Source organism: Coregonus clupeaformis, chromosome 24, assembly GCF_020615455.1.
Source record: "Coregonus clupeaformis isolate EN_2021a chromosome 24, ASM2061545v1, whole genome shotgun sequence".
Taxonomy (NCBI): domain Eukaryota; kingdom Metazoa; phylum Chordata; class Actinopteri; order Salmoniformes; family Salmonidae; genus Coregonus; species Coregonus clupeaformis.
The window spans coordinates 1,192,484-1,216,189 of NC_059215.1; the positions used below are offsets into that span (position 1 = coordinate 1,192,484).

Sequence of the window (23,706 nt, forward strand, 5' to 3'; positions counted from 1 at the left end):
AGATTTGGTGAAAAGTTGGTAGAATCTTACTCCAAATGATTCACAGCTGTAATGTCTGCCAAAGGTGCGTCCACCAAGTATTAACTCTGGGGTGTGAAGACATACGCAACCAAGACATTTTAGTTTTTCATTTTGTATTCATTTGGAACATTTTCAACACAAAAAATATTTCGGTAGGAGGATCGGTGGAAAAAAATTAATAAAGAATGTGCAGCAATAAGTGAAGACTGTGCGTAGACTTTTACTACAGACTGTATATCCATAACAGATTATATTTGGATACAAACTGAAACAAGACAGCAAAGTACATACATTTTTTTATAATATTATCAAAATAAACTACATGTATCAACTAAGTAAACAATAAACCACTACATATAGTAGGTAAGTAGTAAGTACAAATCAATCATCAACAACTGACAACGTCAGCAGTCCATCAACGTCCAGTATTATTACCCAAGATGGCCGCCTTCTGCCTTCAAGCATTTCTCAGAGGAAGAAGGGACAGGAAGTCTTGGTTACATTTGGCGTAGTCGGCAGGATGTCGACTATTCCTTTATCTTCCCTAACCCCTACCTTTTACACGTGGCCTTAAAGATCTTAACCTCTCCCATCTCAGCCAGCAGGGGGGTGTTGAAGGTGTTCCTCTGTCTCTCTGCACGTGGCCATGAAGATCTTAACCTCTCCCATCTCAGCCAGCAGGGTGGTGTTGAAGGTGTTCCTCTGTTTCTCTGCACGTGGCCATGAAGATCTTAACCTCTCCCATCTCAGCCAGCAGGGTGGTGTTGAAGGTGTTCCTCTGTCTCTCTGCACGTGGCCATGAAGTTCTTAACCTCTCCCATCTCAGCCAGCAGGGGGGTGTTGAAGGTGTTCCTCTGTCTCTCTGCACGTGGCCATGAAGATCTTAACCTCTCCCATCTCAGCCAGCAGGGTGGTGTTGAAGGTGTTCCTCTGTCTCTCTGCACGTGGCCATAAAGATCTTAACCTCTCCCATCTCAGCCAGCAGGGTGGTGTTGAAGGTGTTCCTCTGTCTCTCTGCACGTGGCCATGAAGGTCTTAACCTCTCCCATCTTAGCCAGCAGTGTGGTGTTGAAGGTGTTCCTCTGTCTCTCTGCACGTGGCCATGAAGATCTTAACCTCTCCCATCTCAGCCAGCAGGGGGGTGTTGAAGGTGTTCCTCTGTCTCTCTGCACGTGGCCATGAAGATCTTAACCTCTCCCATCTCAGCCAGCAGGGGGGTGTTGAAGGTGTTCCTCTGTCTCTCTGCACGTGGCCATGAAGATCTTAACCTCTCCCATCTCAGCCAGCAGGGTGGTGTTGAAGGTGTTCCTCTGTCTCTCTGCACGTGGCCATGAAGATCTTAACCTCTCCCATCTCAGCCAGCAGGGTGGTGTTGAAGGTTTTCTTGAAGTCCTCAGTGAATCCCAGGTCTGTCGGAAAACGGACCTTGTTGGCCCAGATCAGAGTGGTTCCTAAGGGAAATAATATGCGTTGTTTAATGCTTTCATGCATTGCACTCTGGGATTTGTTGTACTTTTAAACTGTTCAATGAGACTATCAATGAATCAGCCATTCAACCAACCAATCAATAAATGAACCAATCAATCAAACAATAAATCAACCAATCAACCAATCAATCAATCAATCAACCAATCACCTGGACGGCAGAAGTATCTCATTGTGAACAGCAGCTCTTCCAGGTAGTCATGGTGATACACCACGTCAGCCGCCAGCACGTAGTCATAGCGATAGACGGATCTGGGGTAGATACGTTCCACGTCAGGACCCCAGGACAGAGCTGCAGCTTGGGGAGTGTACCTACAGCGCCCTCTTGTGTTACGGAGCAGGTTGGCTCTCAGGTTCCCTAGGATCTCTGGCAGGTCTGTAGCTGTGACCCAGGCACCTGGGGACAGGTAACACTGTGTTAGTCAACTAACAGACACACAGGTGGCCAGTCCCAAATCAACCCCTAGCCTCTAGTGCCTAGGACACTTCATGCAGATCTGAAAAGATTGGATAGGTGTAAGTGGTATATAATGCCGGGACCTCCTCCACCTTGCTAACCACCTTGATAGGACCTCCTCCACCTTGCTAACCACCTTGATAGGACCTCCTCCACCTAGCTAACCACCTTGATAGGACCTCCTCCCTTCTTGATAGGACCTCCTCCACCTTGATAGGACCTCCTCCACCTTGATAACCACCTTGATAGGACCTCCTTCACCTTGATAGGACCTCCTCCACCTTGTTAGCCACCTTGATAGGACCTCCTTCACCTTGATAGGACCTCCTCCACCTTGCTAACCACCTTGATAGGACCTCCTCCACCTTGATAGGACCTCCTCCACCTTGCTAACCACCTTGATAGGACCTCCTCCACCTTGATAGGACCTCCTCCACCTTGCTAGCCACATTGATATGACCTCCTTCACCTCGATAGGATCTCCTTCACCTTGATAGCACCTCCTCTACCTTGATAGGACCTCCTCCACCTTGATAGGACCTCCTTGATAGGGCCTCCTCAACCTTGATAGGACTTCCTCCACCTTGCTGGCCACCTTGATAGGACCTCCTTCATCTTGATATGACCTCCTCCACCTTGATAGGACTTCCTCCACCTTGCTGGCCACCTTGATAGGACCTCCTTCACCTTGATATGACCTCCTCCACCTTGATAGGACTTCCTCCACCTTGCTAACCACCTTGATAGGACCTCCTTCACCTTGATAGGACCTCCTACACCTTGATAGGACCTCCTCCGCCTTGATAGGACCTCCTTCACCTTGATATGACCTCCTCCACCTTGATAGGACCTCCTCCACCTTGCTAACCACCTTGATAGGACCTTCTCCACCTTGCTAACACCTTGATAGGACCTCCTCCACCTTAATAGGACCTCCTCCACCTTGATAGGACCTCCTCCACCTTGATAGGACCTCCTCCACCTTGCCAACCACCTTGATAGGACCTCCTCCACCTTGCTAGGACCTCCTCCACCTTGATAGGACCTCCTTCACCTTGCTAGGACCTCCTCCATCTTGCTAACCACCTTGATAGGACCTCCTCCACCTTAATAGGACCTCCTCCACCTTGATAGGACCTCCTCCACCTTGATAGGACCTCCTCCACCTTGCCAACCACCTTGATAGGACCTCCTCCACCTTGCTAGGACCTCCTCCACCTTGATTGGACCTCCTCCACCTTGCTAGCCACCTTGATAGGACCTCCTCCACCTTGATAGGACCTCCTTCACCTTGATAGGACCTCCTTCTTCTTGATAGGACCTCCTCCACCTTGATAGGACCTCCTCCACCTTGATAGGACCTCCTCCACCTTGATAGGACCTCCTCCACCTTGCTAGCCACCTTGAGAGGCTAGGTAGAGTTTTCATCACATCACTTTGCACCTCTCCAATGCTCTCAGATAAATGCCTATGTCTAGGACAATAGTGTAGAGTCTGGTCAGACTCACCTAGGAGTGTGGCAACAATAGACACTAGGCCAGGTCCTGCTCCTAGCTCCAGCACTGCCTTGTCCACCAGATTCAACTGCTCAACGTTGGTCTCTAGGTAGTGACACAGAGCCAACGCCTACAGGCAACCAGAGTTACTATAGCAACCATCATTATAGTTGTTATAACGTCATTAATCATCATCCATCCATCCACACTGTGAAAAATACAGGCAACCAGAGTTACTATAGCAACCATCATTATAGTTAATTATGACATCAAATTATTATCATGATCATCTTGCATCCATCCCGTCTACCAGCCGATCCATCTTCCCACCGATCCATCATCATCACCACCATCATCATCATCATCATTCGTCGTTATCCTCCATCCCTCCATGAACGTCATGTTAAATAGTAGACTAACTCACCGCTGGCCAGATGACAGCGCCGTAAGAGTCCAAGGCCTCAAAGATGCTGATCTCCTGTCCTACGTAGCAGAACACCTCTTTACCGAACTTGGAGTAGGTAGTGGGGACCCAGGCCTGCTTCTTCTGGTGCTGGGGTTCAGTCTCCTTGGCTTTGGCATCTTCCTCCTCCTCGTCTTCCTTCACGATCACAGTTTCCTTCTCCTTCTCTTCCATCACGATCACAGTTTCCTTCTCCTCTTGGTGAGGTGTGCATAAAGGATCCCTAGAAACCGGAGAAATTACAATTTTACTTCAATTGCACTGATACATACTGTAGTAGCTGAAGTTGAAATGGCAGGTTGGCTACTAATTTTACAGTAAGCACTCTCTTCAGGCTCAGTCTCTCCCACACGTTGTAAACCCAAGTCCAACACTTGAGTTTTATCTCTCTCCCCCCTCCCTAACGTCACCCCTCCCTAACGTCACCCCTCCCTAACTTCACCCCTCCCCGAACCCTTTTTGGTAACAACATATTTGTTCAGCTCCCAGACTGTAATGAATCCCATATCTCTTCCCCCTCTAAACACCCTCTAAGCCCCCTTTAAACCCCCTCTATCCCCCTTTTACCCCCCTTCCACACCCTTCTACCATCACCATATGGACTGCCTCAGTCACAAACGGTCACCATCTCACCCAGAATAACAGAATGTTTGTCAATATTTCTCTAATACATACAGCCATATAGATCCTGTCCTCCTATAGGTCCTCCCACCAGCCTCCTCTGATACAGAGATACAGTATGAGGGTCTTTTCCAGTCTTTTCTTTCAGCTCAAAGAAACTGCTCTACCAGACATGGGGCTTTAGTTAAACGTTCCTCACCTCAAATCCATTCTACAGACTGTAAAACCACCCAACCAATCACATTTAACTCTCTTCATTGTACCAAACCATCACCTACCTACTGCAGTCTTTGTATTTCCTTGGTCAGTGGGTTTTGGGCGTCAACCCTCCACTTTTCTATCTTGGTTTTCCATCTCGTATGAATTAATAAAGTATTTTTCTCTTCTTCTTGTTGAAGATCGTTCTAACTGCATCTTGGGACGTCTCAGAGTCGAGGTTTTAAGAATTTATCAGAGTCAGAATCCTGCTGGACCCTCCCATCACACCAACCCAACGCTATATTTAGAGATGAGACCATCTGAAACAAACACACAGACACACACACACACACACCCACACACACGCTGTCTTGGAATTGGTGCTGTGGAGATGCACGTACACACACACACACACACACACACACACACACACACCCACACACACGCTGTCTTGGAATTGGTGCTGTGGAGATATGCACGCACACACACACACACACACACACACACACACACACACACACGCACACACACGCTGTCTTGGAATTGGTGCTGTGGAGATATGCACGTACACACACACACACACACACACACACACACACACACACACACACACACACACACACGGCACATCCATCTCTGTTTACAAGCAATTTGTCTGCTGCTCTACTCTCATAGCTCCACCAGAGGACAGGGGTAATAGAACAGGGCTGTCTGCTCTACTCTCATAGCTCCACCAGAGGACAGGGGTAATAGAACAGGGCTGTCTGCTCTACTCTCATAGCTCCACCAGAGGACAGGGGTAATAGAACAGGGCTGTCTGCTCTACTCTCATAGCTCCACCAGAGGACAGGGGTAATAGAACAGGGCTGTCTGCTCTACTCTCATAGCTCCACCAGAGGACAGGGGTAATAGAACAGGGCTGTCTGCTCTACTCTCATAGCTCCACCAGAGGACAGGGGTAATAGAACAGGGCTGTCTGCTCTACTCTCATAGCTCCACCAGAGGACAGGGGTAATAGAACAGGGCTGTCTGCTCTACTCTCATAGCTCCACCAGAGGACAGGGGTAATAGAACAGGGCTGTCTGCTCTACTCTCATAGCTCCACCAGAGGACAGGGGTAATAGAACAGGGCTGTCTGCTCTACTCTCATAGCTCCACCAGAGGACAGGGGTAATAGAACAGGGCTGTCTGCTCTACTCTCATAGCTCCACCAGAGGACAGGGGTAATAGAACAGGGCTGTCTGCTCTACTCTCATAGCTCCACCAGAGGACAGGGGTAATAGAACAGGGCTGTCTGCTCTACTCTCATAGCTCCGCCAGAGGACAGGGGTAATAGAACAGGGCTGTCTGCTCTACTCTCATAGCTCCACCAGAGGACAGGGGTAATAGAACAGGGCTGTCTGCTCTACTCTCATAGCTCCACCAGAGGACAGGGGTAATAGAACAGGGCTGTCTGCTCTACTCTCATAGCTCCACCAGAGGACAGGGGTAATAGAACAGGGCTGTCTGCTCTACTCTCATAGCTCCACCAGAGGACAGGGGTAATAGAACAGGGCTGTCTGCTCTACTCTCATAGCTCCACCAGAGGACAGGGGTAATAGAACAGGGCTGTCTGCTCTACTCTCATAGCTCCACCAGAGGACAGGGGTAATAGAACAGGGCTGTCTGCTCTACTCTCATAGCTCCACCAGAGGACAGGGGTAATAGAACAGGGCTGTCTGCTCTACTCTCATAGCTCCACCAGAGGACAGGGGTAATAGAACAGGGCTGTCTGCTCTACTCTCATAGCTCCACCAGAGGACAGGGGTAATAGAACAGGGCTGTCTGCTCTACTCTCATAGCTCCACCAGAGGACAGGGGTAATAGAACAGGGCTGTCTGCTCTACTCTCATAGCTCCACCAGAGGACAGGGGTAATAGAACAGGGCTGTCTGCTCTACTCTCATAGCTCCACCAGAGGACAGGGGTAATAGAACAGGGCTGTCTGCTCTACTCTCATAGCTCCACCAGAGGACAGGGGTAATAGAACAGGGCTGTCTGCTCTACTCTCATAGCTCCACCAGAGGACAGGGGTAATAGAACAGGGCTGTCTGCTCTACTCTCATAGCTCCGCCAGAGGACAGGGGTAATAGAACAGGGCTGTCTGCTCTACTCTCATAGCTCCACCAGAGGACAGGGGTAATAGAACAGGGCTGTCTGCTCTACTCTCATAGCTCCACCAGAGGACAGGGGTAATAGAACAGGACTGTCTGCTCTACTCTCATAGCTCCGCCAGAGGACAGGGGTAATAGAACAGGGCTGTCTGCTCTACTCTCATAGCTCCACCAGAGGACAGGGGTAATAGAACAGGGCTGTCTGCTCTACTCTCATAGCTCCACCAGAGGACAGGGGTAATAGAACAGGGCTGTCTGCTCTACTCTCATAGCTCCACCAGAGGACAGGGGTAATAGAACAGGGCTGTCTGCTCTACTCTCATAGCTCCGCCAGAGGACAGGGGTAATAGAACAGGGCTGTCTGCTCTACTCTCATAGCTCCACCAGAGGACAGGGGTAATAGAACAGGGCTGTCTGCTCTACTCTCATAGCTCCACCAGAGGACAGGGGTAATAGAACAGGGCTGTCTGCTCTACTCTCATAGCTCCACCAGAGGACAGGGGTAATAGAACAGGGCTGTCTGCTCTACTCTCATAGCTCCACCAGAGGACAGGGGTAATAGAACAGGGCTGTCTGCTCTACTCTCATAGCTCCACCAGAGGACAGGGGTAATAGAACAGGGCTGTCTGCTCTACTCTCATAGCTCCACCAGAGGACAGGGGTAATAGAACAGGGCTGTCTGCTCTACTCTCATAGCTCCACCAGAGGACAGGGGTAATAGAACAGGGCTGTCTGCTCTACTCTCATAGCTCCACCAGAGGACAGGGGTAATAGAACAGGGCTGTCTGCTCTACTCTCATAGCTCCACCAGAGGACAGGGGTAATAGAACAGGGCTGTCTGCTCTACTCTCATAGCTCCACCAGAGGACAGGGGTAATAGAACAGGGCTGTCTGCTCTACTCTCATAGCTCCACCAGAGGACAGGGGTAATAGAACAGGGCTGTCTGCTCTACTCTCATAGCTCCACCAGAGGACAGGGGTAATAGAACAGGGCTGTCTGCAGTGCAACTGTTTTGTGCAACTGTTTTGATTTAGTGACCGTTTGACCTGGATATGAGAAGTTGGCCTGGATACGCCAGCTCTCGGGTTTCTGACATGACCGTTAAAACCAAATCTTATCCCGTCTGAAACCCCTTTTGTCGGAGGTCCTTGGTATGCCCCTGCCTCTGCCCTAAATAGCTCAGTATGAGGGGGTCTGATGAGGGTATGTATAATGAGGGGGTGTGACTGAGACTGGCAGGACTAAAGGAGATGGCTGGTTCACAGGGAGAGGAAGTGATGTCAGTGTCTGATTCTGTTGTTGTACTGTGACCTTTTATCCTTGTTTTGACTTGGTAACCAATAGCAAGCCATTTCTAGACTTAACCTAACATAGAGGGGCAGAGGTTGCAGGGTAAACTGATTCAAACGGCAGCTTGGAGGCAACCCCCATACATTAACATTTTAGTCATTTTAGCAGACGCTCTTATCCAGAGCGACTTACAGTTAGTGAGTGCACACATTTTCATACTGGCCCCCGTGGGAATCGAACCCACAACCCTGGCGTTGCAAGCGCCATGCTCTACCAACTGAGCTACACGGAGCCCATACCAGTATGTTGTTTGACATGTTGTTTTTCTGACCAGGTCAGTATATACAGTATCTCTCTCTCTGTCATATATCTGATTGGTCTCTCTAAGGACTAGATTCAATCAGATCAAGTGTTAACAGATCAGTATATATGTCGGCTAATTACCTGAGATCTAGATTTTGGACACACCTACTCATTCCAGGGTTTTTCTTTATTTTTACTATTTTCTACATTGTAGAATAATAGTGAAGACATCAATACTATGAAATAACACATATGGAATCATGTAGTAACCAAAAAAGTGTTAAACAAATCAAAGTATATTTTATATTTGAGATTCTTCAAAGTAGCCACCCCTTTTTGCCTTGATGACAGCTTTGCACACTCTTGACATTCTCTCAACCAGCTTCACCTGGAATGCTTTCCCAACAGTCTTGAAGGAGTTCCCACATATGCTGAGCACTTGTTGTCTGCTTTTTCTTCACTCTGCGGTCCAACTCATCCCAAACCATCTCAATTGGGTTGAGGTCGGGTTTTAAGAGTGATATTGATCTATATTATAACTGGTTTAGAGGGATTTTCAGGGGTTGAGGGGTATGTTTCGTTGTGGTAGGGGGCCTGGCGTTGTAGTGGTAATGATGGATCATGTCAGTGGCTCAGTGGGAAGCATAGCCTTATTGAACAGGGCGGGGGGGGGGAGTATCCCCAGACAAGAGGAAATCACGGGAATCCCATCTCACCACAATGGAGACTGAAATAGGATGAGGTATGTCTTAAGATGTCTCAGGATGAGAGATGGATGAGGTATGTCTTAATGGATCTCCCTCTGGGACCTAAAGGGCAGACAGGTCGTACTGATGGGTGGACCGCCTCACCTCGACCCCTCTCTGACCCCTACTGTACTGATGGGTGGACCGCCTCACCTCGACCCCTCTCTGACCCCTACTGTACTGATGGGTGGACCGCCTCACCTCGACCCCTCTCCGACCCCTACTGTACTGATGGGTGGACCGCCTCACCCCGACCCCTCTCTGACCCCTACTGTACTGATGGGTGGACCGCCTCACCTCGACCCCTCTCTGACCCCCTACTGTACTGATGGGTGGACCGCCTCACCTCGACCCCTCTCTGACCCCCTACTGTACTGATGGGTGGACCTCCTCACCTCGACCCCTCTCCGACCCCTACTGTACTGATGGGTGGACCGCCTCACCCCGACCCCTCTCTGACCCCTACTGTACTGATGGGTGGACCTCCTCACCTCGACCCCTCTCCGACCCCTACTGTACTGATGGGTGGACCGCCTCACCCCGACCCCTCTCTGACCCCTACTGTACTGATGGGTGGACCGCCTCACCTCGACCCCTCTCTGACCCCTACTGTACTGATGGGTGGACCGCCTCACCTCGACCCCTCTCTGACCCCTCTCTGACCCCTACTGTACTGATGGGTGGACCGCCTCACCTCGACCCCTCTCCGACCCCTACTGTACTGATGGGTGGACCGCCTCACCTCGACCCCTCTCTGACCCCTCTCTGACCCCTACTGTACTGATGGGTGGACCGCCTCACCTCGACCCCTCTCTGACCCCTGTCCTTTCCTCTTCAGTTGACTAAAAGGACTAATCTTCCTTTCCATAACAATTTACAGGCGAGAGGTGTTTATAATGTAGTTTATTTCTCATTTGATAAATTACTGTATAAAGCAAATGAACAACATAATACAAAGTAAATAGTGTTCATTGTATGGACATAAACTTCAGGAAACAGCAATACATCATGTGCAGCAGGTCTTGATATGTACAGCAGTACATCATGTGCAGCACACACTATATATCCTTCTGGTCATGTAGTGAACATCTTCAAATCAGAAATACAACTGAATAATAGTAGAGAAAACAATCATACAGATCTGCCTAGACATGAAGGGAAGGAGAGTTCATTTAACCTCTGTAAAGAGGACAGTAATATCTGTAAAGATGACAGTAACCTCTGTAAAGATGTCAGTAACCTCTAAAAAGAGGACAGTAACATCTGTAAAGTTGACATTAACCTCTGTAAAGTTGACAGTAACCTATGTAAAGTTGACAGTAACATATGTAAAGATGACAGTAACATCTGTAAAGATGACAGTAACCTCTGCAAAGAGGACAGTAACCTATGTAAAGATGACAGAAACCTCTACAAAGAGGAGAGTAACCTCTGCAAAGTTTACAGTAACATCTGCTAAGTTTACAGTAACCTCTGTACAGTTGACAGTAACCTCTGTACAGATTACAGTAACCTCTGTACAGTTGACAGTAACCTCTGTACAGTTGACAGTAACCTCTGTACAGTTGACATTAACCTCTGTACAGTTGACATTAACCTCTGTAAAGTTGACAGTAACCTCTGTAAAGAGGACAGTAACCTCTGTAAAGATGACAGTAACCACTGTAAAGAGGACAATAACCTCTGTAAAGAGGACAGTAACCTCTGTAAAGATGACAGAAACCTCTACAAAGAGGAGAGTAACCTCTGCAAAGTTTACAGTAACATCTGTAAAGAGGACAGTAACCTCTGTAAAGATGACAGTAACCTCTGTAAAGATGACAGTAACCTCTGTAAAGAGGACAGTAACCCCTGTAAAGAGGACAGTAACCTCTGTAAAGATGACAGTAACCTCTACAAAGAGGACAGTAACATCTGTAAAGTTGACATTAACCTCTGTAAAGTTGACAGTAACCTATGTAAAGTTGACAGTAACCTCTGCAAAGAGGACAGTAACCTCTGTAAATATGACATAAACCTCTACAAAGAGGAGAGTAACCTCTGCAAAGTTTACAGTAACATCTGTAAAGTTTACAGTAACCTCTGTACAGTTGACAGTAACCTCTGTAAAGTTGACAGTAACCTCTGTAAAGAGGACAGTAACCTCTGTAAAGAGGACAGTAACCTCTGTAAAGAGGACAGTAACCTCTGTAAAGAGGACAGTAACCTCTGTAAAGATGACAGTAACCTCTGTAAAGAGGACAGCTACAACAAAAGATAACGGGCTGAAGAAACACTACAATTACCCCAAATGCTGTGGATGACGGCTCAAGGGTAAATGACCTTCAAGAGTCAAGTGTGACGTCCTTCTCGACAATGGCTTGGTTGGTTCTCTGAGTCCGTCTTCCTCCTCATCTCCTTCCTCGATGCTCGGTACAGTTTGATACTGAGACTGGGCAGATCATACAGCTCTTCCAGATGGAACCTGCCCTGGAACCGTTCTACAAACCGGTTCTCTCTGTCCAGACGGAACCTCATGGCCCAGAGGATCTCCGTCCCGTCCCTGACACAGGTGATCGAAGGTGTCCAGGAGCTCCACCAGGTGCGGGTGGCAGTACACCACGTCAGCAGCGAACACGTAGTCGTAGAGACAGGTAGCCCGAGGGAAGCGTTGTTCCAGCTCCTGCCCCCAGGACAGCTCAGTGACACGAGGAGTGTGTCTACAGCGCCCCCTGGTGTTACGGAGTACGTTATACTGCAGGTTACTCAGCACCTCCGGCAGGTCCGTGGACGTCACCTTGGCACCTAGGAAATAATAAATAAATGCAAAATAAATGCCAGTTACCAAACAGGAATGTGACCAGAGCAGAGGAGCTGAAAGCGCTGGTGGGTGCAGACAACAGACTCCTGCTTTGAGCAGTTCAAGTCCACCAGAGACATCCTGAGAGGTAATACAGCTAACTTTAGCCGGGTGAGAGTCGTCGGGTGAGGTTGTGTCTCTCTCTCTGGCGGGAGGTAAGCTTGGCTTATATGGTGTTGAGTACAGCTTAAACCATGTATTTAGATTGTAGTTAGGTATTGTAGGTAATTATCGTAGGTTATTGTAGTTATCGTAGGTTATTGTAGGTAAGTATTGTATTCGGCTGAGCCCGGTGAAGCACGAGGCTAGCTAACCCACTACCTGGACTAGCTAGCGGGTAGCTACTGGTAACTATTAGCAACTGTGGATAGTTGTTTCACGCTTGAGAGTACCTGTAATTACGCCAGCTAGCTCTCCGTTGTGTCCTCCTCCCAGAGTGCAAAGAGCCTTGGCGTGACCCTGGACAACACCCTGTCGTTCTCCGCTAACATCAAGGCGGTGACCCGATCCTGTAGGTTCATGCTCTACAACATTCGCAGAGTACGACCCTGCCTTACACAGGAAGCGGCACAGGTCCTAATCCAGGCACTTGTCATCTCCCGTCTGGATTACTGCAACTCACTGTTGGCTGGGCTCCCTGCCTGTGCCATTAAACCCCTACAACTCATCCAGAACGCCGCAGCCCGTCTGGTGTTCAACCTTCCCAAGTTCTCTCACGTCACCCCGCTCCATGTTTATCCAGCTGATACCCATCGTTGTACTGATCCTGGTGTCCATCCTGAGCCAACTGATGGTGTCCACACCCCCCCCCTACAGCCCTCTACTCCAGACCGTACGTACGCACACACACACACACACACACACACACACACACACTAAGGTCGTGTTCAGTATGGCTCACGGTAAAGGGGGGGTGGTTGATGGGCCCAAAAAACTAAACCAAAAAAAAACAGTAACAATTCCCGCTAGGACTGCTCAGTGACATGAGGAGGATGTCTTTTTTTTTAAATAGCATACAGTTGAAGTCGGAAGTTTACATACAACCTTAGCCAAATACATTTAAACTCAGTTTTTCACAATTCCTGACATTTAATCCTAGTTAAAATTCCCTGTCTTAGGTCAGTTAGGATCACCACTTTATTTTAAGAATGTGAAATGTCATTCTCATAGTTTCTACAGATTGTAAATTGAAAATAAACATTTTTGCTAAAAGTATTATTCTATTATTGATCGATTGACTATGACTTTTCAGATCACCCAGTAATGCTATCTGCAAGGTTAGCTCCAGGTAAATATTACAATCCTTCAGCCATTCCTGGACCTGTGTCCAAAAACAAGCTACAAATGGACAGAACCAAAACAAATGATCTAATGATTCTGTCTCTTCGCAGCAAAATCTGCAGAACTGGGAAGATTTTATCCCCCATTTAAATAACATTATATTGGTAGCAAGAATTTTGTATAATTATTTTAAATTGAAAAATTCTACGTTTTGAAATCCGGCGTCGTTTTGCGTATCAGTTCATAAACAATTTGCCATGGAATCGGTACGTCAAAAATCTCTTCCCAACTATTTTGCAATCTATATGGGACGGCTATCAATCCTTTGGTCCTTAAATGAAACTGGTGTAGTTTTTTATTTATCACAATTTTCTTAGTGGGACTATCATTTGTTTTTCAACAGGACAATGACCCAACACACCTCCAGGCTGTGTAAGGGCTATTTGACCAAGAAGGAGAGTGATGGAGTGCTGCATCAGATGACCTGACCTCCACAATCCCCCGACCTCAACCCAATTGAGATGGTTTGGGATGAGTTGGACCGCAGAGTGAAGGAAAAGCAGCCAACAAGTGCTCAGCATTTGTGGGAACTCCTTCAAGGCTGTTGGAAAAGCATTCCAGGTGAAGCTGGTTGAGAGAATGCCAAGAGTGTGCAAAGCTGTCATCAAGGCAAAGGGTGGCTATTTGAAGAATCTCAAATATAAAATATATTTTGATTTGTTTAACACTTTTTTGGTTACTACATGATTCCATATGTGTTATTTCATAGTTTTGATGTCTTCACTATTATTCCACAATGTAGAAAATAGTAAAAATATAGAAAAACCTTTGAATGAGTAGGTGTTCTAAAACTTTTGACCGGTAGTGTATATATTTTTATATAATTTTTTGGGGGGGGTACCTGCAGTTCGTATTGACCCCGTTCTGGGTCCGGATCCGGTCCGCCAGTTGAGTATGGGGGGTATATAGTATATTATTAGATGGTATATACAGTGCCTTCAGAAAGTATTGACACCCATTGACTTTTTCCACATTTTGTTGTGTTACAAAGTGGGATTAAAATTGATTTTAATTGTCATTTTCGGTCAACGATCTACACAAAATACTCTGTCATGTTAAAGTGGAGAACGATTCAAACATTTATGAAAAACGTATGAAAAATAAAACACTAATATATCTGGATTAAATAAGCATTCACCCCCCCCAGACACAATACATGTTAGAATCACCTTTGGCAGCGATTACAGTTGTGAGTCTTTCTGGGTAAGTCTCTGAGAGCTTTCCACACCTGGATTCTATAATAGCCCATTTATTATTTAAAAAATATTTGATGAAAAGTTTATTGTTGATCATTGCTAGACAGCCATTTTCAAGTCTTGCCATAGATTTTCAAGCCGATTTAAGTCAAAACTGTAACTAGGCCACTCAGGAACATTCAATATCATCTTGGTAACCAACTCCAGTGTATATTTGGCCTTGTGTTTTAGGTTATTGTCCTGCTGAAAGGTGAGTTCGTCTCCCAGTGTCTGCTGGAAGCAGACTGAACCAGGTTTCCCTCTAGGATTTTGCCTGTGCTTATAGCTGTATTCCGTTACTTTTTATCCCCCCCCAAAAAAACTCCCTAGTCCTTGCCGATTACAAGCATACCCATAACATGATGCAGCCACCACCATGCTTGAAAATATGAAGAGTGGTACTCAGTGATGTGGTTGTGTTGTTGCCCCAAACATAACGATTTGTATTCAGGACAAAAAGTTTCAGTATTACTTAAGTGACCCTATATTTTTATTCTGTACAGGCTTCCTTTTCACTCCGTCATTTACAGTGCATTCGGAAAGAATTCAGACCCCTTGACAAAGCAGAAACTGGTTATTAGACATTTGAAGGGGAGGGGGACAGGTTAAAGAAGGGTTTTTAAGCCTTGAGACAATTTAGACATGGATTGTGTATGTGTGCCATTCAGAGGGTGAATGGGCAAGACAAAATGTTGAAGTGCCTTTTGAACGGGGGGTATGGTAGTAGGTGCCAGGCGCACCGGTTTGTGTCAAGAACTGCAACGCTGCTGGGTTTTTCCACGCTCAACAGGTTCCCATGTGTATCAAGAATGGTCCACCACCCAAAGGACATCCAGCCAACTTGACACAACTGTGGGAAGCATTGGAGTCAACATGGGCCAGCATCCCTGTGGAACGCTTTTGACACCTTGTAGAGACCATGCCCCCCCGATGAATTGAGGCTGTTCTGAGGGGGAAAGGGGGGAGGGGGACCAACTCAATATTAAGAAGGTGTCCTTAAATGTTTTGTACACTCAGTATATTTAGTATATTATTAAATGGTATTTATATTATAAAGTGCCTTTGGTTTTTGCTTTGACTTGCACTATCAACTGTGGGACCTTAAATAGACAGGTGTGTGCCTTTCCAAATCAAATCCTATCAATTTGAATTTACCACAAGTTTACATTTACACCAATCAAGTTGTAGAAACATCTCAAGCATGATCAGTGGAAACAGGATGCACCGGAGCTCAATTTCGAGTCTCATAGCAAAGGGTCTGAACACTTATGTAAATAAGGTATCTGTTTTTCATGTTTTATAAAGTTGCAAAGATTTTCTAAAAACCTGTTTTCACTTTGTCATTATGGGGTATTGTGTGTAGATTGATGAGGATTTTTATTTATTTAATCCATTTTAGAATAAGGCTGTAACGTAACACAATGTGGAAAAAGTCAAGGGGTCTGAATACTTTACGAGTGCACTGTATTTGATACCATTCCACCCATTCCGCGCCAGCCATTTCCATGAGCACGTCCTCCCCAATTAAGGTGCCACCAACCTCCTGTGATCCCTACGGTGAAGCATGGTGGTTGGCAGCGTCATGCTATGGGGAAGCTTTTCAGCGGCAGGGACTGGGAGACTGGTAAGGATAGAGGGAACAATGAATGGAGCCAAATACAGGAAAATCCGTAATGAGAACCTGCTTCAGAGAGCAAACGACCTTAGACTGCTGTTCACCGCCGCTCCCCATCTAACTTGACAGAGAAAATCTGCAAGGAAGAATGGGAGAAAATCCCCAAATCCAGATGTGCAAACCTGATACAGACATACCCAAGGTGACTCAAAGCTTTAATCGACGCCAAAGGTGCTTCTATAAAAAGATTTACTCGGGCGTGAATACTTATGTAAATGAGATATTTCGGTATTTCATTTTGAATACATTTGCTAAAATTTCTAAAAACATGTTTTCACTTTGTCATTATGGGGTATTATGTGTAGATGGATGAGATTATTTTTTATTTAATCACATTTTGAATTCAGGCTGTAACACAACAAAATGTGGAATAAGTCAAGGGGTATGAATACTTTCTGAAGGCACTGTATAGTATATTATTAAATTGTATATATTTATTACATATAGTATTTACTAAATGGTATATATATTTATTATATATAGTATATTATTAAACAGCATATATATGTGGTCCTCTGTAGCTCAGCTGGTAGAGCACGGCGCTTGTAACGCCAAGGTAGTGGGTTCGATCCCCGGGACCACCCATACACAAAAATGTATGCACGCATGACTGTAAGTTGCTTTGGATAAAAGCGTCTGCTAAATGGCATATTATATTATTATATATTCCCCCAACTAATAACATTATCAGCGACTTTGGAAATACAAGACTGTCTCACCTAGAAGGCTGGTAACTATGGAGACCAGACCGGTCCCGGCGCCCAGCTCGATGACGTTCTTGTCCAGCAGGTTGTATGTGTCCCGGTGGGTATCCAGGAAGTAACACAGCACTATGGCCTGATGGGAAAATAAACGCAACGTGAACTAACAGGACATTATAATAATGAAGTTGATGGATGAGAAGGAATAAAATGGTGGAGGGAAAAAAGTGGAATTTAATAGTGATGATTGTGATGACGATTGTGATTAGCGTAATGGGGTTAGTGTTAGCGAGGATGATGAAGGTGAGCGTAAGGAGTGTGTTGTACCGAGGGCCACATCACAGCTCCGTAGAGGTCATGTGACTCCTTGATATTGATCTGGTGTTCAGCGAAGGCGTATCCCTCCCAGGCCTCCATGCTGATCAGAGTCTGGACGATCCTCCTGGACATGATGGCCGCTGCCAGCTCAGCATCCACAACAACACCTGACATGGGCAACACAATTAGATTGGATTTATTCTATGTAGGAGACCAATGCGTTCTAAGTGGTATCCTCATGTAGATATTGGAACTATTTCCAAACCATGACAATGAGTATGGTTGCAGTTCCCATCATCCTCTCTCTCTCTCGGTACAGTCTCAGGTTGCTGATGAATCCCATCATCCTCTCTCTCAGTGGAAAGAGCTCATCCAGATCTTCCATTTAAAGTTGAGACCTCGTCTTGGCCCAGCATGTCTCCCCCCGGCCCCGCCCCTTCCTCTCCACTGGTCCTCCCATGTAATGTAGTGTTAACGGAGACCTGTGACCTAGGGTTAGTACTGTGTCAGTGGTGTAATGTTGCCCCTCTACACAGCTAGCTGACCCAGCATCAGTACCGTAACCCAGCCCCTCAGTAGAGTAATATAACTCCTCTACACAGCTAGCTGACCCAGCATCAGTACCGTAACCCAGCCCCTCAGTAGAGTAATATAACTCCTCTACACAGCTAGCTGACCCAGCATCAGTACTATAACCCAGCCCCTCAGTAGAGTAATATAACTCCTCTACACAGCTAGCTGACCCAGCATCAGTACCGTAACCCAGCCCCTCAGTAGAGTAATATAACTCCTCTACACAGCTAGCTGACCCAGCATCAGTACCGTAACCCAGCCCCTCAGTAGAGTAATATAACTCCTCTACACAGCTAGCTGACCCAGCATCAGTACTATAACCCAGCCCCTCAGTAGAGTAATATAACTCCTCTACACAGCTAGCTGACCCAGCATCAGTACTGTAACCCAGCCCCTCAGTAGAGTAATATAACTCCTCTACACAGCTAGCTGACCCAACATCAGTACTATAACCCAGCCCCTCAGTAGAGTAATATAACTCCTCTACACAGCTAGCTGACCCAGCATCAGTACTATAACCCAGCCCCTCAGTAGAGTAATATAACTCCTCTACACAGCTAGCTGACCCAGCATCAGTACCGTAACCCAGCCCCTCAGTAGAGTAATATAACTCCTCTACACAGCTAGCTGACCCAGCATCAGTACTATAACCCAGCCCCTCAGTAGAGTAATATAACTCCTCTACACAGCTAGCTGACCCAGCATCAGTACTATAACCCAGCCCCTCAGTAGAGTAATATAACTCCTCTACACAGCTAGCTGACCCAGCATCAGTACTATAACCCAGCCCCTCAGTAGAGTAATATAACTCCTCTACACAGCTAGCTGACCCAGCATCAGTACTATAACCCAGCCCCTCAGTAGAGTAATATAACTCCTCTACACAGCTAGCTGACCCAGCATCAGTACCGTAACCCAGCCCCTCAGTAGAGTAATATAACTCCTCTACACAGCTAGCTGACCCAGCATCAGTACTATAACCCAGCCCCTCAGTAGAGTAATATAACTCCTCTACACAGCTAGCTGACCCAGCATCAGTACTATAACCCAGCCCCTCAGTAGAGTAATATAACTCCTCTACACAGCTAGCTGACCCAGCATCAGTACTGTAACCCAGCCCCTCAGTAGAGTAATATAACTCCTCTACACAGCTAGCTGACCCAGCATCAGTACTATAACCCAGCCCCTCAGTAGAGTAATATAACTCCTCTACACAGCTAGCTGACCCAGCATCAGTACCGTAACCCAGCCCCTCAGTAGAGTAATATAACTCCTCTACACAGCTAGCTGACCCAGCATCAGTACTATAACCCAGCCCCTCAGTAGAGTAATATAACTCCTCTACACAGCTAGCTGACCCAGCATCAGTACCGTAACCCAGCCCCTCAGTAGAGTAATATAACTCCTCTACACAGCTAGCTGACCCAGCATCAGTACTATAACCCAGCCCCTCAGTAGAGTAATATAACTCCTCTACACAGCTAGCTGACCCAGCATCAGTACCGTAACCCAGCCCCTCAGTAGAGTAATATAACTCCTCTATGTACTGGCAGGTTATTTGCAGCCTCTCTGACCCAGACATGCAGCTGGTATACCAGTTATGTAAGCTAGCGAGGGGAGCAACGAAGAGGACCTCTTAAATCACTTTACAGCCTGTGAGTGTGTGTGTGTGTGTGTGTGTGTGTGTGTGTGTCAATGTACCCGATTACGACGCTATAAACAAGTTTATTAAGCACTTTAAACATGACCTACCTCTCATACTGGCCATTAACTAATTATATAAATGCCAATCTACCAGAGTGCACTTCAACTATCGACACCGACATTTTACACATACAGCAATAACCAAAAGCTGACTTAGCGAGGCATCCCATAATTGACACATTCCTTCTGTGTGCGTCTGAAAGTTATGGCTACCTACCTTCTGTTTTAGCATCTTTCTCAGTCTGAACAGACTGGGCCAGGCGGGGGTCCATGTCTCCGGCCGTCCCGTCCTGGAGTAGGGGGTAGCAGTAACACTCTGACCGTGTTTCTCCAAAGTGGTCTGTTGGCTGTCCAGGGAACAGTGCCGGTCCTCAGGCTAGGTGACCGTGTTTCTCCAAAGTGGTCTGTTGGCTGTCCAGGGAACAGTGCCGGTCCTCAGGCTAGGTGACCGTGTTTCTCCAAAGTGGTCTGTTGGCTGTCCAGGGAACAGTGCCGGTCCTCAGGCTAGGTGACCGTGTTGCTCCAAAGTGGTCTGTTGGCTGTCCAGGGAACAGTGCCGGTCCTCAGGCTAGGTGACCGTGTTTCTCCAAAGTGGTCTGTTGGCTGTCCAGGGAACAGTGCCGGTCCTCAGGCTAGGTGCTCCGGGTCTCAGACGGCTCTAGCCTCAGTCAGGTGGCTGGCTGTGTGTTGGGAGGGGTTGGTATATGGTTATCTTTCTCCATTCCTTCCCTCCCGCCGTTGGCATACTGGGTACGGTACTCCCCCCTCCCTCCCTCCCTCCCTCCACTGGCATACTACAGCCTGGTGTCCACTACTCCCCCCTCCCTCCCTCCCTCCAGAGAGAGAGAAGGAGAGGAAGAGCTAGAGAGAGACGGGTAAAGGGAGAGAGAGACGGGTAAAGGGAGAGAGAGACGGGTAAAGGGAGAGAGAGGGGTAAAGGGAGAGAGAGGGGTAAAGGGAGAGAGAGACGGGTAAAGGGAGAGAGAGACGGGTAAAGGGAGAGAGAGACGGGTAAAGGGAGAGAGAGACGGGTAAAGGGAGAGAGAGGGGTAAAGGGAGAGAGAGACGGGTAAAGGGAGAGAGAGACGGGTAAAGGGAGAGAGAGACGGGTAAAGGGAGAGAGAGACGGGTAAAGGGAGAGAGAGACGGGTAAAGGGAGGGAGAGACGGGTAAAGGGAGAGAGAGACGGGTAAAGGGAGAGAGAGACGGGTAAAGGGAGAGAGAGACGGGTAAAGGGAGAGAGAGACGGGTAAAGGGAGAGAGAGACGGGTAAAGGGAGAGAGAGACGGGTAAAGGGAGAGAGAGACGGGTAAAGGGAGAGAGAGACGGGTAAAGGGAGAGAGAGACGGGTAAAGGGAGAGAGAGACGGGTAAAGGGAGAGAGAGGTGAAGTGAGAGTTCTAGCAGAGAGTTAGAAATAGAGTTGGGGGCTTGGGGGTCAGAAAAGGGGGATAGAGGAAGAGAGGGGGTGAGAGAGTTCCAACAGGGGTTGGGGGGGGGGTTAGTATCTTGACAACATTCTGACTAGGAGGGGGAGATTATCATGCCAAACACTGACTAGGAGGGGGAGATTATCATGCCAAACACTGACTAGGAGGAGGAGATTATCATGCCAAACACTGACTAGGAGGAGGAGATTATCATGCCAAACACTGACTAGGAGGGGGAGATTATCATGCCAAACACTGACTAGGAGGAGGAGATTATCATGCCAAACACTGACTAGGAGGAGGAGATTATCATGCCAAACACTGACTAGGAGGGGGAGATTATCATGCCAAACACTGACTAGGAGGGGGAGATTATCATGCCAAACACTGACTAGGAGGGGGAGATTATCATGCCAAACACTGACTAGGAGGGGGAGATTATCATGCCAAACACTGACTAGGAGGAGGAGATTATCATGCCAAACACTGACTAGGAGGGGGAGATTATCATGCCAAACACTGACTAGGAGGGGGGAGATTATCATGCCAAACACTGACTAGGAGGGGGAGATTATCATGCCAAACACTGGCTAGGAGGGGGGAGATTATCATGCCAAACACTGACTAGGAGGGGGAGATTATCATGCCAAACACTGACTAGGAGGAGGAGATTATCATGCCAAACACTGACTAGGAGGGGGAGATTATCATGCCAAACACTGACTAGGAGGGGGAGATTATCATGCCAAACACTGACTAGGAGGGGGAGATTATCATGCCAAACACTGGCTAGGAGGGGGAGATTATCATGCCAAACACTGACTAGGAGGGGGAGATTATCATGCCAAACACTGACTAGGAGGGGGAGATTATCATGCCAAACACTGACTAGGAGGGGGAGATTATCATGCCAAACACTGACTAGGAGGGGGAGATTATCATGCCAAACACTGACTAGGAGGGGGAGATTATCATGCCAAACACTGACTAGGAGGGGGAGATTATCATGCCAAACACTGACTAGGAGGGGAGATTATCATGCCAAACACTGACTAGGAGGGGGAGATTATCATGCCAAACACTGACTAGGAGGGGGAGATTATCATGCCAAACACTGACTAGGAGGGGGAGATTATCATGCCAAACACTGACTAGGGGGGGGAGATTATCATGCCAAACACTGACTAGGAGGGGGAGATTATCATGCCAAACACTGACTAGGAGGGGGAGATTATCATGCCAAACACTGACTAGGAGGGGGAGATTATCATGCCAAACACTGACTAGGAGGGGGAGATTATCATGCCAAACACTGACTAGGAGGAGGAGATTATCATGCCAAACACTGACTAGGAGGAGGAGATTATCATGCCAAACACTGACTAGGAGGGGGAGATTATCATGCCAAACACTGACTAGGAGGAGGGAGATTATCATGCCAAACACTGACTAGGAGGGGGAGATTATCATGCCAAACACTGACTAGGAGGGGGAGATTATCATGCCAAACACTGACTAGGAGGGGGAGATTATCATGCCAAACACTGACTAGGAGGGGGAGATTATCATGCCAAACACTGACTAGGAGGGGGAGATTATCATGCCAAACACTGACTAGGAGGGGGAGATTATCATGCCAAACACTGACTAGGAGGAGGAGATTATCATGCCAAACACTGACTAGGAGGGGAGATTATCATGCCAAACACTGACTAGGAGGGGGGAGATTATCATGCCAAACACTGACTAGGAGGAGGGAGATTATCATGCCAAACACTGACTAGGAGGGGGAGATTATCATGCCAAACACTGACTAGGAGGGGGAGATTATCATGCCAAACACTGACTAGGAGGGGGAGATTATCATGCCAAACACTGACTAGGAGGGAGGGAGATTATCATGCCAAACACTGACTAGGAGGGGGAGATTATCATGCCAAACACTGACTAGGAGGGGGAGATTATCATGCCAAACACTGACTAGGAGGGGGAGATTATCATGCCAAACACTGACTAGGAGGGGGAGATTATCATGCCAAACACTGGCTAGGAGGGAGATTATCATGCCAAACACTGACTAGGAGGGGGGAGATTATCATGCCAAACACTGACTAGGAGGGGGAGATTATCATGCCAAACACTGACTAGGAGGGGGAGATTATCATGCCAAACACTGACTAGGAGGGGGAGATTATCATGCCAAACACTGACTAGGAGGGGGAGATTATCATGCCAAACACTGACTAGGAGGGGGAGATTATCATGCCAAACACTGACTAGGAGGGGGAGATTATCATGCCAAACACTGACTAGGAGGGGGAGATTATCATGCCAAACACTGACTAGGAGGGGGAGATTATCATGCCAAACACTGACTAGGAGGGGGAGATTATCATGCCAAACACTGACTAGGAGGGGGGAGATTATCATGCCAAACACTGACTAGGAGGGGGAGATTATCATGCCAAACACTGGCTAGGAGGGGAGATTATCATGCCAAACACTGACTAGGAGGGGGAGATTATCATGCCAAACACTGACTAGGAGGGGGGAGATTATCATGCCAAACACTGACTAGGAGGAGGAGATTATCATGCCAAACACTGACTAGGAGGGGGAGATTATCATGCCAAACACTGACTAGGAGGGGGAGATTAT

General features: G+C 47.3%; 2 protein-coding genes across 2 annotated transcripts; both read right to left on the reverse strand.

Moving 5' to 3' along the window:
• Nucleotides 1-306: 306 nt before the first annotated feature.
• Nucleotides 307-5,100, reverse strand: LOC121563052 (protein-lysine methyltransferase METTL21C-like). Its single transcript, XM_045206821.1, has 5 exons — nucleotides 4,822-5,100; nucleotides 3,884-4,145; nucleotides 3,472-3,589; nucleotides 1,658-1,903; nucleotides 307-1,472 (listed from the first exon to the last, which is right to left on the reverse strand). Exons 2-5 carry the CDS (start codon nucleotides 4,094-4,096, stop codon nucleotides 1,300-1,302), a joined length of 750 nt encoding a protein of 249 aa, XP_045062756.1. The 5' UTR covers nucleotides 4,097-4,145; nucleotides 4,822-5,100; the 3' UTR covers nucleotides 307-1,299.
• Nucleotides 5,101-10,147: 5,047 nt separating this feature from the next.
• On the reverse strand, nucleotides 10,148-20,262 carry LOC123481831 (protein-lysine methyltransferase METTL21E-like). The gene is given in 5 exon segments (XM_045206951.1): nucleotides 10,148-11,774; nucleotides 11,776-12,017; nucleotides 17,043-17,160; nucleotides 17,352-17,509; nucleotides 19,837-20,262. Coding segments are annotated over 5 exon segments (783 nt in total). The 5' UTR covers nucleotides 19,892-20,262; the 3' UTR covers nucleotides 10,148-11,564.
• Nucleotides 20,263-23,706: the final 3,444 nt, after the last annotated feature.

Bases quoted from the DNA above. Each gene is read 5' to 3' on its own strand.
- LOC121563052 (XM_045206821.1), bottom strand. From the start codon at position 4,096: ATGGAAGAGAAGGAGAAGGAAACTGTGATCGTGAAGGAAGACGAGGAG. The intron at 1,904-3,471 runs GTGAGTCTGACC...ACCTGTCCCCAG, and splicing joins TATTGTTGCCACACTCCTAG to GTGCCTGGGTCACAGCTACA. The intron at 1,473-1,657 runs GTGATTGGTTGA...TATTTCCCTTAG, and splicing joins GAGATACTTCTGCCGTCCAG to GAACCACTCTGATCTGGGCC.